At 48.2% G+C, this 18,630-nt stretch overlaps 1 protein-coding gene across 10 annotated transcripts in view; it reads right to left on the bottom strand.

Moving 5' to 3' along the window:
• TTLL11 (tubulin tyrosine ligase like 11) overlaps positions 1-18,630 on the bottom strand; it is a 228,343-nt gene that overhangs the window by 37,824 nt on the left and 171,889 nt on the right. For 7 of the 10 annotated variants that reach the window (XR_012126448.1, XR_005062352.2, XR_012126449.1 and 4 more), the window contains 2 exons: positions 15,896-16,147; positions 8,189-8,295 (listed from right to left, as the gene is read on the bottom strand). Coding sequence is in view for 6 of the 10 variants with exons in the window: in XM_037022245.2 (XP_036878140.2) it covers positions 8,189-8,295; positions 15,896-16,147 (359 nt within the window). In the remaining 4 variants the exon portion in view is untranslated. Of the gene's footprint in view, positions 1-6,230; positions 8,107-8,188; positions 8,296-15,895; positions 16,148-18,630 lie in introns of those variants that run through there. The other 3 variants (XR_012126450.1, XM_073225251.1, XM_073225250.1) reach the window with 2 other exon arrangements.

Here is an 18,630-nt window from a genome sequence, read left to right as displayed (position 1 = left end):
CTTCTCTGACAGGAGGATGACTGTATGGGGGAGTTGCCCTGGGGGGAAGCCTCCCTGGAAGTGCCTGTCCTTGTTGATGTTTCCCTGAGCCAAGCCCAGGGACCAAACTGTCATATTCCCAAACAAAGCTCTGCCCAGCCCATAGGAATGCCTCAGTGACTAAATCGGGCACTTGGGTTTGAGGATTGGCTGTTGTCACTTCTAGGGACAGCTCCAGACAGAGGCTCAGCACTGGGTACCTGCTATGCAGTGACCCCCTCTTTACCCCTCTGAGCCTTGGTTTCCTCCTCCATGAATGGGGTCATGGGAATAACACCAAGCTCACAGTGACGGTGAGCATTCAATGAACAAGTGGTTGGAAAACTGGTAATCTGTAAAGGAGACAGAAATGTCAGGACTGGGACAGTGGTGAAAGCAATGAAAATAAGAGCCAGGCCTGTACTTCTTTACAAACCCTTATGACAACCCAACGAGGGCATCTGCTCCATTTTAAAGAAAACAAGTGCCCCACTGAGGGCTCCCAGGTGGGAGGTGTGGGGTGTGGAAGCCCACCCATCTGATGCAGTTGCTCATGCTTTTCCCACAATGCCCCACCTGCTGCCACTGTTCGGGCAAGATCTGGGATAATAAGCAAGTATTACCTGCTTAAAAGGGGAAGTCTGCATTAAAAAATCATTCTGCTTTTCTCCTTTTGTCTCTTTTTTGGGGTGTGGGGCCAGAAAACAGGCAGAGAGCCCTGGAGGTGATGGGGACTGACTAGGGGCTGTGGGTGTGGACGCACATCTCCCCGGCAGTGCACGAAGGGAAGAAGTCGTTAGGAAGCGCAGCCTGCGTGGCAGCAGGCCCTACAGATAAGCGGCGGTATAAGGGAGAGGGCGAGCTGGCATTTCTGTTGGCTTACTTGCTTTATTAAAAATAATTCTGACGCCTACTATTTTGTAAGCATGTAGGGCACACGTCCAGAGAGACCCATCTGACTTCGAGATGATTTCAAGGCTGAAGAGCTCTGCGAGTGCCAGACACGTTGCACGGGGCACTGCGTGAAACCTGCCTTGTTATCCGCGGCTTCCCATATTTCAGGGGGGGCCGTCCATGTATATGTATAAGTGAGGCTCTGTTAAACATTCCAAGTAAAAATACTTTTAAATATTTCAGAACATCGTTAACCGAATGCATTTCAGTTGGGGCTCATTCTAGCTGATGAACGTATGGGAGGCAGCTGATTTGCATAGGTCGACTGAGGAAATTTGTTGAGAGACAGTAACAAGACTCAGATACCCACAGGGTCAGCTGGGTGTCCCGGTCTGATTCCTTGTCCCTTTGACATGTTTACAGAGCACCTACTATGTGCCAGGTACAGAGCTAGGCTTCATTACTTCATGAAGGTTAGTCGAGCTGAAGGGGCAGGTGCCACAGGCTCACTGCACAGCGTTTAACTAGCACTGTGGTCAGTGTTGTCGAGGAGCTGGGCTGGATGCCCTTGGAGCTGATGAGAAGGGGGACCTGGCCTCGCCGGCGGGCTGAGGGAGGCTCCTTGAGGAAAGGGCCTGGGCTGTGAGGGGAGGGAATTTCTGGCTGAGGTGAGTGCTCACAGTGGAGGACCTCCAAGGTGGCCAGCCTCCCTAGCTGGAGCAGGTGAGTGGGGCTAGTGGTGCAGGGGGGTTGCTGAGGGGGTAGGGGTCCAGTTTGCGAGGCCCTCGGTCACTCAGATGCTCTACCGTGGGGCTGGAGCTGGGAGGCCCGAGACTGCAGGCCACTGATGGTCACTCTGAGTTGAAAGGTGAAGCAGAGGGAGGCAAGAGGCCACCAGGGCAGCCAAGGGTGGCGAGCACAGAGGAGAGAGAGCAGACTCAGGGAGGGATGCGGCAGATGATGCAGAGAGAAACAGGCCTGGCTTTCCAGGCTGGGCAGCCCCAGAGGCTGGCAGCCCTGCCTCTCCTGCTACAGGTCCTGGCCTTCCCAGCTCACAGCACCCACTTGCCTTGAGCTGGACCACGGCTTCCTCTTCCCAGTCCAACCACCCAACAGTGTGGTGTAAGACGGAGGGGCCAGGCACCAGGCTCCTTATGGTAACAGTCCAGGCCACAGGCAGGCAAGGTCAGTTGTGGAGGGAAAGGAGAGGGAGGCCTGGTGCTCCGCTGAGCACTGGGCCCCCAGGGAAAGTGTCACCACCCTGCCCAGCCCTCTGATAAGCTGGCACTTCTTCCTGTCTATTCCCAGCACCTGCAGAGTGCCTGGCATGAGTAGGCACCCCAGAAGCTTTTCCTGAGAGGAGTGCAAAAGAGCAATAGTATGATAATAACAGTAGTGGTGCCCTACTATGACATGATATGGCATATTAATTGACCATATATGCTTGGGTTAATATCTAGGCTCTCTATTCTGTTCCACTGGTCTGTGGGTCTGTTCTTGTGCCAGTACCAAATTGTCTTGATTACTGTGGCTTTGTAGTAGAGCTTGAAGTTGGGAAGGAGACCCCCCCCCTGCTTTATTCTTCCTTCTCAGGATTGCTTTGCCTATTCGGGGTTTTTGTGGTTCCATATGAATTTTAGAACTATTTGTTCCAGTTTGTTGAAGAATGCCGTATGACACGATATGATATGGTTATCATCATAGTATGGTAACACAGCATTCGCTGTGGCAGACCCTGCCCTGAGCGCAGTCTGTGCTCCATCTCACTTCATCTACGTCTATGTTTTATGTGGTGGGCGCCATTTTTAGCTCCACTTTACAGATGAGTAACATGAGGCTCAGAGGAAGCTATGTAATTTGCAGAGGTTACACAGATGGCAGATTTGAAACCCAGATTTGAAGGCAGGTTTGTTTGATCCCAGAGCCCATGGCTTTGGCTATACTGCCAGGCAAACCAAAGACCTCCAGGAAGGGGGCATGTACCTCAGGTATTCCTCAAGCAGTGGAAAAAAATGTTTCTTATTTGGGCCAAAGAGTCCACAGTATGTATCAGACATTAAGCTCTGCCATTTCCCTCCACAAACAAGGTGCATGTGGTGTGTGCAGAACTCCAACGGGTAGAGGCATGGGGTGGTAAAGACTCTATACATTTTCTCTTGCTTTGCAATCATGTTTCCATTGGTTACTAGGAAGGACCTTTAGCTTATATCTTAAAACAGCAAAACATCTGGCTGCAAAGGGAACAAAGCTGTCAAGGTTCAGAAGTCGCTAGATGTCATTTGTGTGTTAGATGGACAAGATGCCAGGTGCTCGGCTCAGATGTTCCCTTTGCAAGTGAAATGTTTCTCTCACAGATGATGCCAGGGATACCGTCTTTTATTGCCTGATCTTAATGCTGCCCTCGTCTCCACCACAGCAAAGTGAAATTCCACTCTGGAAAGAGTTGAGTCTCCAGGATAAGGAGGAGCTCGTGAGTGCAATTTACGTGAAATAACTGCATCTTCCCTGACAGATTCGTGTCTTCTTTTGATTCTGGGCAGCAAGACGGCTACCACACTCCAGTTTTGCTGATGACACCTTCATTAAGATTTCTGTGCTCTGCTAGAAATTCCAGAATTGCAAATTGAAATCTTTATTTTTTTTTTTTAATGACAATTACATTGGCTGTCTGGAGAGTGTGAGATTGCCTATTACTAAATTCCATCAAGCTCCTAAATAGTCATTGACATTCTGACATAGAGGAAGACAAGCATATTTAGGGATCAATGAGCACAGGGTGCAGATGAGGATTCCATGGGTGGGGAGAGGAGGGGAATGGGCTGGTGTTGGCGGAGAGCCATGCGTTAGGCGTGGGTTAATGTCAAGGTCCTAGCTTTTGTTTTGGGTGGTGAGTTTGTGGATGCTTATTCCATTAGTAAAAATAGCTAACTAAATAAAAGTAGGCTATGCATGGACCAGGACAGACTTCCATCTCATGAACCAAGAATTATGATAAATCCAATTCTATGCACCAAGGTCCAATAAAAAGCTAGAACAATTTAAAATAAGCCTATTTAAAAGGATGATCTGAGATTCGATTTCATGGTGTGTATTCTTTTTAAAGTTTTTATTTTTTTCTCACTAATCTTTTTAAACACCATTTTTCTTCTCCCATTTCAATAAGAGGGTCTCCTCAGGCAGGTCATATAAAGGTTCAGGAAGGTCTCGGGCACCAGTGGGCACCAGTCTCATTAGGACAGAAGGAAGGTCTGGCCTGGCATCTGGAAGGGGGCGCTGCATGAGCACACGGTGTTGGGCATGGGGTGACGGTCTTATCCAAGTGAGCTGTCGTTTTACACTGGACGTTAAGAAGAGGAAAGGGAGACCCTGTCACGAGACCACTTCTACTATAATCCACAGTTCTCACACTTGGAACCCCCTGCTTTGGGGATGTGGGACCTTTTTTATATTGGCATCCATTCACTCATTTAGTACTCACGGGCACTGAGCAAGATGCTTTTACATGGTCTGGGACCACATGCTGGCCCTCAGGGAGACAGAACATCTAGTGAGTGCCTTTTCTGGGTCGCACACCATGCTAAGCGCTTTGTATGTGTTCACACTCTTAGACTCACAGCCACCCTCCTTTGCGGCATCCCCCACTGGTGGGCTGGCTGTACTCTACTACGACTGTCACCTGCACATTCCTTTCATTTGTGTGGCTGGAGACACTAGAATAATGGAAGGCAGGACAGCAGACTGCTCTTGGTTCAAGTCCCAGGGTCCCCACTGTCACACCTGACACACCTGTGTAAATTCACCTCTTCCAGCCTCAGGTTTCTCATCTATCAAATGGGAATAACAACCCTTATCTCACAAGGCTGGGGAGAATTAAATGTAATTCATAATGAGCATTTTTTATTTGTCACGTAGTAGATGTTGAGTAATGATTTCAATTATATTTTTTTCTTGAGAGTAAGATCTATAAATAATTCTCTCTGTATTCCCATAGGACCCAGTGCCTACTAACATGTTCATTGCCCCTTTGTTGAATGAATGAGTGTGTGCCCTTTGAGAAGGGGAACCGTGTTTACCATTCTAATGACTTTCTTGTCAGCCCCACAGCAGTGGGCACAGATAAAGCTGCCCCCGCCTGACACGGCACCTGCCACCTCTGTCCAGGAAGGAACTGGCACTGAGGGCCTGGGGATCCCTTCGTGCTGCACACAGAGAGAAGGAAGGTGGACTCTCTCGTCTCTCGGTTGATGCCCGCGAAAAGGAAGAACCGCCACTCAACCACAGATGTCTTCTTTTGCTACCCAGTGTCTTTCCGAATGGTCCTAAGAATGTGGCTGACTTCAGGAGCCCCTCTCCCTGAGACTCAGGGGTGTCAGAACAGCCCCGTCAGGAGGCAAGACCTGGGCCCTGGCTCACACCAGGGGGAGACAGCAGTGGCCCGCGAGACCACGGGCACGGAAGGACTCTTCCCTGGCTTTAGTGCTCAGCCCCCCATACCCATCCATCCCAGACCCTGTTATTTCCCTTCAGGAGTGATGGAAAGAGGACCTAAGCTCCAAGGATGAAGGCCGGGTCCATGGGCTCTCGGCCGAGGCACCACTCCCACTCCACTTCGGGCCCTGTGTTCTGGGAGCTGACCTCTCACCTCCCTGCCTCACAAGCCCCGTTCCCTCCCAGTCACTCCAGTGAACAAGCACTGCTTGGTGCCGCCCTAAATTGGGGACAGTTTCCCGGGCCAGGAGGCAGGTGGCTTGAGTTCAAACGTGCCCTCTGCTGATCACTGGCTATGGGGTTTTAGACAAGTCACTTTTGCTCTTGGATCTTCATCTGTAAAACGGGATATGATTCCCCACTTGGAAGGTCTGGTGTGAGAATTACCAGTACTCTGTGCACACAGGAGGTAGTCTCAAGATCGCAGCTACTGCTAACGATCATTACTCCACACACTCAGCGGCGGAGGCGTGATGAAAGGCCTGGAAGATCCCAGCCCTCAATTCATCTGTCTGTGTGTGCTAAAAATATACGTTTTTGCATCTCAGCTTGGTCAGCAGAACGGACAGACCCTGGCAGCCCCCCCGAAAACCTCTCCTGAGCCTGCGTGGTGGACAACCCCTGTGGATTCCGCTCACAGGGAGCAATTTAAGCGGCAAACAAAACATGAAAAGCTACTCAGAATTAACAATGGGCCAGATGGTAATGCTAGTTTGAAGCAATAAAACATGATAAATAGCTTCCTGCTGCTACTCCTGATCAATTTCAATATTTAATAATTCCACTGCCCCCCCACCCCCTCATTCGGCCCCCTCCACAGGATCCTGCGATGACTCCCGCATCCAACTTACAGAGCAAATGCTGCCTCACTTTCTGAAGGTGTCAGCAAAACGCACGCCACTTAACTGTCACAGAGCGCTCTGGGTCCTCAAGATGATAATTAATCTGCCTGCCTCTCTGAAGATGCTCATCTCAGGCCTCTCCTGGTTGCCAGAGAAGGCTGGGAGAGCCTCTGACCACAGAGATGCGAGCGATGAGAGTGCTCACCTCCTTGCCATTCCCTCAGTTTTGCTTTTGAATTAAAGAAAGGGGAGCCATAGGGAGCTGGGTGGTCACCTCACTCCAGGACCAAACGATAGGATAAAGCAACCCAGAAGGGGTACTGTGCGGCTTGGTGTCAGAGCCGTACCCACCAGCCAGGCCTCTGAACCTGTTTCCTACATGGTGGAGATAATCATATCCACCTCCAGGAGAACATCATGTACAGCACATGTGATGTGCCTGGCGGAGTGCCTGGCACATAGGAAACTCCCAATAACTGGCAGCCAGCCGCATTATTATCAAATGCGAAGCCAGTCGGCCAGGGAGGCCTGAGCACCATGCCTGCAGGAAAGGGCTGCTGGCCCTTGCGTGTGGTCAGGAAGCTGCAGCCCAGGGCAGACCACAGGCAGGGGCTGGGATCTGGCAGGGGGCACCCTGCCGACAGATAGGCCCACCCCAGGATTCTCCCCAAGTGATGCCCAATAATAGGATGAACTGCCTGGCACTGCCAGCAAGGGCTCCAATCACTTTCATATCCACTGACACAGGAGACGTTGGGGTGCCCTGGAGAGCAGGTATTGTTGGCATCATTTAGAGAAGAGCAAATGGAGATTAGGAGGCAAAATGGCTTTACAAGCTTACATTGGGAGGAAATGGCATAGCCAGTTCTAATCTGGATCCCCCAACCTCTGATCGTATGTCCCCCCATGGAATCACAGGAGAAAACTGCTCCCAGGCGTCCCCACCCTGTGTGTCCCTCTGGCAGGGAGGCAGCCGAATGGAGGGCGGCCCAGCGCCCAGTCACCTGAGTCGCAGTCCAGTCATCTGCGAAATGCGAATGGTAATACCTACGGCAGCGGCACACGGGGACACATAATGAGGGGATATGCATGAAAGTACATGGCAATTTTGTGATGAGCTGTATAAACATCAGGATGGTTATTATGACTTTTCAGAAAAACACACTCTGTGAGAAAAAAGATCAGGAATTTGTCTGCCCAAAGGTGAATTCTTGTACCCGAATCCTTCTCCGGCCTCACATAATCCAGAAGATCAAGATCAAAGTCATTCAGCCTCCAAGGCCTCGGCAGCTCCTGCAGCCCCATCCCTGCCCGCCTCCTTCTTGCGTCGCTTTGGCCCATCTAAGCTACTGGGGTTACTTGAGCCGTCGGAGGGTCTATGCCTCAGCCAGGCCGCACCCCTGTCTGTCCCACCCTGTTCACTGGTTTATCCCACTCCTCCTTCTCCAGGAAGTCTTCTTGGGCATCCCCTGATTAGGAGTGTGCCCACTGGGTGCCCAGATGGCCTCTCCTCACTGCTCTCCATCCTAGCATCCAACTGACTTTGCCATATTCTCATCTGCCTCCCAACTCTACCGGACACTCAACTCCTCCAAGGGGAGAACCAGACACTGTTCCCTCCTGTCGACTCCAGGCCTGGCCCAGCTCAGCAAATGTGTGCTGAGGGATGATCGGGTGAACAAATGGGTGAGCATTTCCTATATCAATGAAACCAGAGCCTTAAACAAAGACAAGGGATTCTAATAGTGAAATTAAAATGTGGGTGGGCAGAGCCTTGTAGCAGAAGTCAGGAGAGTGTCCTGAATCCACATTCAGCTCAGTCCCTCCAGTGGTGTCTGCAGCTTCCTCCTTCTCCAGCTTGACCCTTAACAGGAAGGAACAGCAAATGTACCGCCCATCCCCGCCCAGACTCCCGCTTGACACAGCGGGGGCCAGTCATCAGGTACCTGAATCCCGCTGGTCCAGGGTCACGGAGTTCCATCTCCTTGTGATGTCAATGTAGAGGATGTCCACGGAGGCCATGGACAAGCTGCTGCTGCTGAGCTTGCAGTTCCTGCCCAAGACGGGAAGGGACACGTTACTGCTGCGCAAACCCGGCCTGTTCTGTCTCACCACCATGCCTTTGCCTGGGCTGTGCTCCCGGCCGGGAAGGCCCTCCCTTCCCACAGCTGGGGCTAGTGAAGGGTGTACGGCAGGAACAGTGGGCACGAAGGCTGAAAACGTAAGTCGAGGTTAGATCCTGTGGGTTCCTGTAATTTGGTTAATTAGGGTTCTAAAGAGCTGGAAAGAGCAAGGACTTCAGGATGGGAAGTGTTGAGTTGAACTAGAAGCCAATGGCTCTGGTTAAACCAGTTCCCCCTTTCTGAGTCTCAGTTTCCTCAGTTCTAAACCAGGCAGCCTTTGTTACAATCACAGGCACCAGCCTGTGCTTTCCCAGGCCAAGGGTGCTCTCTGCCTGCTCCAAAAGGGAGACGGGAACACCACGTTTCAAAACTACACCCTGTGTATGTCTTCAGCTTCACACCCACTGGTCTCTGGGAGGAGGGGAGAAGCCAACCCCAGGGCAGCACTCGCCAGCAGATGACAGTGACACGCTCAGGTGACCCAGTGAAAATGGTATGTCCCCCATGCAGACTGAAGGCATCACCACTGTCCAGAAACAGCTCCCTGCGGGAAACGCTCACCAGCCGAGTCCCTGCCCAACTCGGGGCACCTGCACTTCACCCACATTAATCTGTCACCTGCAGATTTCACACAGGCCCGAATCAGCCACTGGGAGTCGAGGTTTTCAAAGCGGAACAGCATGGCTGGCCAGGCCCTGCTGTGGGGGTGGCACCGCTGGGGAGGCCTCGGAGCTTTGGGTGCTTCCCTGTGCAGAGAGGCCAAGATGACCAGGTTTTCAGTCCCACGTCAGCAATGGTGCCCCCTGTCCAAGCCATGGAGGGGCGTTTAGAATCCTACCTCCCAGTTCTTTTTGGTTTGGAAATGTGGGGAGTCTGGCACACTGAAAAGAACATGATTTAGGCATCACACACACCAGGACTGAAATTCTGGCTCTTACTTTTTCTAGCCGTGTGACTGGGAAATTTACTTAAACCTTCCATGCCTTTGTTTGCTGGTCTCCAAAATGAACACAATCATACCTGCCCACATGGCTGCTGTACAGATGAGATGAGGTCATGCATGCCAAGGACCTGGCGTGGCGCCTGGTACCTGGATGGCCCGTGATGATTGCTGGTTCCCTTTCTGATCTCTCCTCCCTCCCTTCCAGGGCTGGAAGATCTCAGCTCCATCAGAGGCTGCCTGAGGCTGACTTTTCAGCGCACAGCCCTGTCCATTCTGGAGAAATGGAGCTCGCTAGTCAGTCTCCAGGTACAAGGGCTCCTTCTCTATTCAGACTGGGCAACCCTCCGCTTGTCCAGGGGCACCGCCCTTCTGAGCAGATTGTGCTGGAGGTGAGTCCCAACAGGGGCTGGATTTGCTCTGGGAATCCTGAAAGCTAGACCTCTGGGCCAGCCATCCGTTTGGCTGAACTACATTCAATGCTTCTTGCAGCTTTTCAAACGTGTCCACATCCATTACCTCAGCTAATGATAAAATGGTTCTTCGATTTCCCATTGGTCATTATCCCTTAGGAGCTCACAGGCCAGGGTTGACTGGCAAGCAGGATTTGGACATCCAGAGGGCCTTCTGCAAACCCATGCCTGCCCCTAACAACGGTGGCTGGGAGTGTGCCCAGCACAGTGCCCACATTAGCTGGTGCTCCTTATATGCCTGCACGCTTGCCCGCTCCCCCACCCACCTTCCTGCCTTTCTTCCCCTGGAGTTTCTCAGGCCATCAATTCACATCCTGTCTCCTCCTGGGCTCCTGCTCCTATTTCAATCACAAGTCACTGTGGCAGACTTCAAAGCATCAGCGCACAGTTATTGAGCCCCAGTAACAACATGTCAGTGGACGTGGAGCTTTTCACGTCACCTGTCATCAGGATGGCTATCTCTATCGGGTTCCTCTGGGGACAGTGCTCCAGTCTCTCCCAAGGTATTCTAACAACCTGCACTGCTCATTTCCAAAGCTTCATTAAGAACAGCCATCAGTTTTCTCTAATTACCCTATCAGTGTCCTCTGGATTACCTTCTCCCCACAGGACAGGAGCTCTGCCTGGCTCACTCTGTGGGTTAATGGAGTATAAAAAGGGAAACCAAACTGACCACTGGTAAATAGTTTTTTTTTTTTTCTGACAGGTAGAAAATAGAAGTGTCAAACCTTTAGCAGGAGCTGTAATTTACCAAAGAGAATTCTCCATTTATCCCTTTCCCAAGGTAACTCATCCTCCCTTGCGATGCCAGCAAACATAGGAGAGGGTAGCATCTGCTACCAGGCAGGGAAGGAGGGGTCTGCACTGGCTGCAGTGAGCAGGAAATGCTTTAAAAGAACTTGGATTCTGTAGGTATTTCTTGGGCACCATCTCTGTGTCAGGCCCCTTCCTGCCCATGAGCTCCCTGGATCTTTATAGCCACTCTACAAGGGAGGTATTCTTAGTCCCATTTCAATGACAGGTGAGCTGAGACTCAGAAGAAGGGACGTGACTTGCCCAAGATCACACAGCTGGGATGTCTTCCTCTGGAGGACAGAGTAGCGGACTTGGGAGCCTTGGGGGAGAAGCGGGGAAGTGGCTGAGCCCAGGGCTTCAGGAAGAATCCAGAATTCAAGGCACAAAGTCTCAGGCAGGGCCCAGTAAGGCTGGAACCTGTAGAGAGGGCCTGCTGGGAAGTTTTGAGGTGTAAATCTGGGGGAAGACAGGTTGGCCTAGGTTTGTCCTGTGGTCACCAGACATTCTCAGTGGACTCAAACAGGGAGTGCCTCCAAGGGTCAGCACATCCGTCCACCCAGGCAGTACAGAATTCATTTTGTGTCCACTATGCGTAGTGGGTGGTGTGGGCCCAGTGAGCGATACAGAGCTGAATCAGTCTTGGGTGCTGCTCTTGAAGGGTGAAAGTGATCTCAGAGTCTGGGTTTAAAGCCACCAAGTCTTGGTGGATCTTAAGCATTTGAAGAGTTTCCCCTTATGCCCTGAGATGCAGTTCCTCAAATGACTAATGAGTGGAAGGATAAATTCTCCAGTGGAAGAGTCGTCCAGGAAATGTGGCAAAATGAGAAGCCAGAAATATCTAAGAAAGGGTAGGCTAAAAATGTACATGGGGAAAATGAGCTTTAGGGTCAAATGCACATGAGTTTGAATTTTGACCTTGCTGGGTGACCTTGAGCGAGTCACTGAAGCTCTCTGCCTCCAAATGTCCTTATTTGCAGAGCCAGGATAAGGCTACTCACCATACAAAGCTATTTTAGGGACTAACTCAGTGCCTGGTGTATGGGAAGTGGGAATGGTAGCTCCTAGCTTTCTTCCATGATGAAGAAATATTGTTGTTTTCCAGAATCAAAGGAATTTGGACACATAGGATGGGAGAGAATCACAAATCACTGAAGTTCATTAGGAGCCCAAGTATAGAAAGATTTGAAATCATCGTCCCCATTTCCCCTCAACAACTACTGATGTGTCATGGGAAATTAGAAACCAACGTTTTCTATCCCATAAAATCCTATTTATAGAATTTCTTTTGTGTCATCCTTCTCTGTGAAAGCAAAAAAGCTCATTTTTCCTAGAGAGGTTTCTATAAGGTTAAAGCTAACAAATGATCAATATTTGTTTTTGTTTTTTTTAAAAACCCCACTATCTAAACATCTATGGGTTAAAAAAAAAAACACTACACTGGTTTATAAGGTATATATTTTGAAAAGCTATTGAAATTCCAGGCATAGAATCCTCCAGGAGTGCTGGAAAGAAACAGTCATTGAACAGGGGGATTTTCAAAGGCCCTGAGGAGTTCATTACAGAGAGGGAGGCAAGGTCCTTTACACTTCTATTCCAGAACATTCTCACACCCCCTGTTGCCTCTCAGAGAATAAAACCCCCCACAGCTACCCATTATGAAGCATATTAATATCTTCATATGAGAAAAAAGGGAGTGGAAGGGGGAAAAAAAAGGAAAAAGAAAAAAAAAAATTCTCTAATTTAAAAGGAGACCAGTATAAAATGCTATGAAGTCAGTGAGCAGGGCTCTCCAAGCGGAGTGGCCTCACATGAAGCACACACTAAGGTGCAGAGAGCTGCCTCCATTTCCTAGAAATAAACCTGGTTTGGGCAAACATTGAAATCTTCAGGCTGTGGAAATGGAAAATGCAGCATGTGCAACATGATGTCAAATTCTGATGTAGCACACATTTGGAAAATGTGTTCTTAGTGAATTACATAGAATGCTCCCCAAATTAGTGATCCAATGGAAGGAAAATAATAAAAACGCATTTCCCTCAAAGAAAGCTGTCAAACTGAAGAATCAGATCATTTCTATTTCTCAGAGAAAGAGAAGTCTCCACACCCCAGCAATTATTATGAAATAAAAATAAGAAAGAGAGAAGAGGCGCTTAATTCATGGTAATACGGGCTGCCATTATGTGCCTCCTGAGGAAACAACACGAAAAGCTGGTTACATGAGTTAAGTCTAGACAAGAGAACGACAGTTCATTATTTCTCATTTCTTGGCGGAAAAGAAAAATAGAATATGGCCAGACTGGCATTAGCATAATTCACTCCTAAAACTGCTGATCTATGCAGCACATTATGAGAGATGGTCACTGAAAATAAATTCAGTCAGAGTGTTTATTGTTTTGTTCCCTCCAGTTGTCCTCAAGGAACTTGGAGGGGAAGAGTGGGCAGCACCGACAAAAGCCAAGTTCAACCATTACCCTGTGCGTGGGAGCTCGGCAAAGAGTATCCATCTGGCCAGCAAATATGTCTCTTGTTCAGTGCTCCAGAGAAGGGCACTTGGTTAGTTTTAACATATGGCATAAATATTACTAATTCATAAGAAGCAAAATTTAAACCAAAGTGGAAAGGAGAGTATAGTTGTTAGCAAGTGAAAACGCTTGCTGTTAAATTTAGCTGGCACGACTGAACACACTCAGACAAATCTAAAAGCAGACAATGTCTTTTGCGATTAAGGTGCTGTTGGGATCTCTTGATACGTTTTAAAAGGAACAATCTACTAACCGTTGGGCAACGTTTTCGCCATGTCTGCCGGCACCGCTAATTGCTCAGGACACTTGCTGGGCGGGTGCGGGGGACCCATAGATGTTTAGTGTCTTTGGGTGGGGCCTATTCTCCACTCCGAGCACTGTTCTCCCTTCTGGCCACCACTGCTCTAACAGGGCTTGGCCACAGACCGGGAATGGTGGCGGCAGGACCTAATAGTCCCTAACCTCACAAAAATCGGTTTTCCATGCAAATGCCCTTAATTACAGAGAACAGAGAGATGGAAAATCACAAAGCCTATCACATAGAGACAGATTTGTAGCGATATTTTTTACATCATCCAGTTCCAGTCTGAGAGCATTTTAGGAACCTTCTTTACTAGAACCATGCCCCAGTCTGTTTTCAAACCACGTATGAACATAGGGGTCCTCTTCATCTGTACCTTGGCCTCTCACACCAGAGGTCACACACTGGTGGTGTCTATGGGTAGTCATACTTTGATTGAACCTCCACAGGGTTTGAAAGTTATTTTCTGAATTGCCAGCAATGATTCACATGTATTTTTACATAGAAATCAGCATTTCTGGTTTCTCTTAAAAAATCAAAAGTTTTGGTGATACCAGGCCAGCAGCAGGCCCTTCCTTTCACCAGTGTTCTCAGGCTGCCACAGCCCCCCACCCTCCCCATCCTTCTAGATCCTACCCTCTGGCTTGTTTATGCTTCCTGCCTGCCCCTGGAGGCAACAGAGATTGTGATTCTTACGGTACACTATTTTTCCAATCTCCCCCTCTTTTTATATCTTTTAGTAGAATATTATTAGGAATTAAAAGGAAACATCTTGACAGAGGACTTTTGTTCTTCCTCCCTTCTTCCTTCTTCCTGCCTGGAATGCTATCATGATGGTTGGATTTTGAGCAGCCATGTTGTGACATAAGGTAACCCTAAAGTTTGAAGTACATGCTTAGGGTAGGTGAGCAGAAAGACAAAATATGAGATGTTGATCACATTGTGGAGTCATTAACCAGTCCCAGAGCCCCACCTGCCAAACTTTCTATTATATGAGAGAAAATTGATCTCACTATTAAATCACTTATAGATAAGTATCTACTACTACAAGTCAAAAGCAAGTCCTAAATGAGTCAGAGGGTATTACATTAGGTAGTATTCTCAGGGAAATAACTTGTGCCTGTTGACATTCTTGAAAATTCCCACTGCCTAGTGAAATAATAATCATAAGACTCTCATTTAATAAAAAGCTCCTGTGAACTGGGCACTGGGCCAAGTGCTTTATGATATATTACATCCTAACCTTATAATAATAACTCTGCCAAGCAGGAGAGATTGTTACCACTTTACAGATGAGGGAACTGAGACTCAGAGAAGTTAAAGGATTTGCCCAAAGCCACACAGCTATGAAGTCATGTACGTGGCTCTGAAACAAAACCCCAAAGCCTGTGCTCTTTCCACTGGACTTTTCCCTTGAAACGAACACAAAGCCCTTCTCAAAATCACCATGCAGATACTATTTCAGGTTTACTGAAATGGCAAACATTCCTACTGATACTTCTGTTTACTATCAGGAATATCAGAGGCTAGAGTTCAAATTTATAAAATTCATTTGGAGAAAAGTATATAACAAAAATGGCTCTGACTCAAGACTTCTAATTATTTGCTTTAGTCAATAGAACTATGAAGAGTGTGACTTTGAGGTGCAAGGTAGAAATATTGAAATAAATGATGAGAAAAACAACAGCCACATTGGAGGCTGGCTGGTAGCTCCTTTTAAGTGTATAACACAGAGTCCTGAGTGTAGATTGCTTCATCCCCATTATATAGGCTTATCACTGAGATTCAGAGAGGGTTATTAATTTACCAAGGGTTACACAGTGAGTAAGTGTGCCTGTATTGTCCCAAACTGCCCTGGGGGGAGAGACAAGTTAATGAAAAATCTCAGGAGATAAAGTGGCAATGGTTTATTTTGTAAGCTGCAGAAAAACACAATTCCTTTATCTCATGTTTTATCTTCAAAATTCATGCAAATTTTGTATTAAACTCTATAATATAACCAGGTTATTTTTAAATTAGAACAAATACTTTAAATTATTTATCAACTGAATTATTTAACTTTTTGCTCCTGAAATTGACACTTTGGAAAGATGTTTCTTTGCTGTGGCTTCACATATGCTCAGCACACAGCCACATACCACTGGGAAAACACCACCCCAGTTTAAGACACACAAGGTCTCTCGGAGTCCAAGGGGCAATTAAATAATTGGATATGTGGATTAAGGACCTAGTTAACGGGAGCACGGAACTGGTTTTTAACCACAAGCATCAGGGTGTGAATGTTCTCACATTCCTAATGGTCATTAATTCATGCAATAAACAAGCGTCTACTATGTGCTAGACCTACTGCCAGTTCCTGGGTCAACCCAACCCCCAGTGGGGCACTGATGCAGCACCACAGATTCCCCCATGAGCAGGCAGGGAGACTGGACCAGCCAGTTGGGGGGCTGGTCTCCACCCCATCCGAATCCCAAGCCAGAGGGGGCCACTCTCACTGACCTTATGAAGGTGCGAAAGCCTGTTGGTCCCAACTTCATTGTGCCCTTGACCCCCAGGAACCGGATAAACAGGTTCGCCAACCTGTCCACCAGGCGCAGGTAGTTGAACTGCTTTGCGTACTTGGGGAACACCTGCTTGAGGCAGATGGAGGGCAGGTGCGCCTCTGGGTCGACACTGCCTTCCGAGGGGCTGGCCAGCTCACTGTTAGGAGGCTCTTCATTCGTGGCTACTGGCTTCTTGGGCTGCTGAGACCTTAAGCACACAAGGGATTAATGATAGAACCACATCTGGAGCAGGCTTGGTGGCAAACAGAGCACTTTTCCTTGCAATATTCTCCTTTCTTCTAGATTTACAGCAACCCAGGAGGTGGGTGTTATCACTATTTTTATGGTACAGACCAGAAAATTGACCTTGGAGAAGTGACCCACCCAAGGTCATACCGCTGGTGTGAGGCAAAGTCAGGACTTGAACTCAGGACAGAGTCAGCCCTGGAAAGGTTTGCTTCCTCTGGAAACTCATGTTTCCCAGTATGGATAACTTACTTTGCTGTACTCAGAATTCAAGAGAGTACTCTATTATGGAGCAATCTGGGTTTGATTTCAAACTCCTACTTGTGGGTAGTAATTGAATAATTAGGAAATATAAAAATCTCATTGGGGGCTGGCAAGAAGCCATAGGCACATTCAACGAACAATTTGCAAAGATACATCAGTTACCCAGTTCTAGAAATAGGCACAATTACGTTTTCTGGCTTAACTATTTTCTTATTTGGAACTCATACAAAAAAAAATATGATTGTAATGTTGTGATTCCTTAGTCTGGATATTATACTCTGAAATTATTCTGATATTCAAGAAAATTCATGGCTAATAACTCTCCAATATCCACATCTAGCTTGGAATGCACTTCTCACCTCCAGACCTACATACCCCATTACCACCTGCTTAGCCTTGGGGATGTCTCTCTGCAGTGTTCAACAGCACCTCCTGCCCCAGCCTTGCCTACCCACACCAGACCTGATGCACCCCTCTTACTGCAAACCTTGTCGGGCTGCCCACTTGTTGTTCTTCAGTGATTCTGAGAGCCTCCACAGTGAAGTCTGTACCCATCTTTCTGGCATTTAAGGCCCTTCCCGACTTCTCCTCTTCCCTCCTCACTTCCCATCACTGATTCCCATCACCGAGGCCTTGCACACTCCCAGCCACCCCACCCTGCTGCCCACTGGCCTGGCCTGGAGCCAGAGACACAGTCAGGGCCACCCGGCCCCCTTCCTCTGTCTGCACTTGCAGCTCAGCTCACTTTCCTGTCTCCCATCCTGACCACAGCTGATGTGGGGCCCGTGTAACTTTTTCCCATCTCTGTGTCTATTTCTGAGACAGACCCCTGAGCACAGTGTACATGGTCAATAAATAGCCCAAGTGGTCCAAGAAAATTTGACAACGTCTCATGGTACTGAGCTCAATACCAAGGCCATTTTCTCCTCTTTCTTTATTAAATCATCTCATCCTGGTGCTCCCACTTCTAAGCACATTGTCAGTCACCAAGTTGGACCATCTTGGTATCTTCGTACTTCCTTTCCTCAGCTTTTGAGGCCTTCCCCTGGCCCTGGCTGCCCGGCACATTTCTGTCCTGCTTCCAAAACCAGCTCTGATGAATCCCTGACCGTGCTGATGACTGTCGCTTCTTTGCCCCTCTTGCAAGCCGCTCTGCATCTGTGTACATGGCAGTCCCTCTCACTGTCTGTGAGCTCAGTGACGGCACGGGCCACAGCTTACCCGACTCTATTTCTACAGGACCTGGCAGAGTAGGTGCTTGGGAAATGGGTACATTCAGTTTGTTGAATTGGGAAAGTTTGCTTTTAATAACAAGGTAAGCCTCAAATAAACTTTCAAGGTTACGATGCTTTGTACCCCCGTATGCCCTTTTAAATGCAAAAGAGATTCGATAGAGAAACAGCATGCTTGCTAGTCCTGTCAAAATGGGCTTCTCTTCATACTGGTCCAAGGAGCAGGCCTCTAAGAAAGAGAAACCCCTAGTGTGAATAAAATGACCTGTCAGTTCTGTTCCAGGTTCCTCCTAAGTGGGTCTTGACACTGGTCCCAAAGCAAGGAGAGGTGGAGGGCAGAACCAGAGCAGGGCAAAGGAAAACCCCTTTTAAAGCTCAACAGTGTGGATGGTTCTGGGGAAACAAGTATTCCCTCCCACAAAGGGAGAGGCTGGATTCCTGGGGAGAAGCACATGGCTGAGGAGGGGAGGGAGGGTTGGGGTGCAATTTTCCTTCAGCTAAACTGGTTTTACCATCATCTCCTTGAACTTGAGACAGTAAATAAAAGTCAGGTGGTTACTTTTCAGATAAAATGAAATGTTTTTACATTAAGGTTACAGGAAGAAAGATGAGAAAAAGCAGCAGTTACTAGAAATTAGCTCTTAAATTACTGGGTAAGTGGCAATCCCTGACTTTATAAGCACTCACTAAGTTTTAAAGAGATTTGGAAACGTGCAGCTTGAATACACTCTGTGGCAATGAAAACAGCTCCAAGAACCCTTCAATCAGCAGGACTGTCCCACATTCATTATCTCATTTGCTTTTCACACAGCCCTGGAAGTTGACTGTTATTTTTATGCCCCAATCTCGATGCAGAAATTAAGGCACAGCCAGCTGAAGTACCCCTTTGCCCTGTTGAATTATAAACCTGTTTTCCTACCGAGTGCTCTGTCCATTTGCTACTCCATTA

Source organism: Manis javanica, chromosome 2 (genome assembly GCF_040802235.1).
Source record: "Manis javanica isolate MJ-LG chromosome 2, MJ_LKY, whole genome shotgun sequence".
NCBI lineage: Eukaryota > Metazoa > Chordata > Mammalia > Pholidota > Manidae > Manis > Manis javanica.
This window is presented reverse-complemented; position numbering and strand designations above follow the sequence as displayed.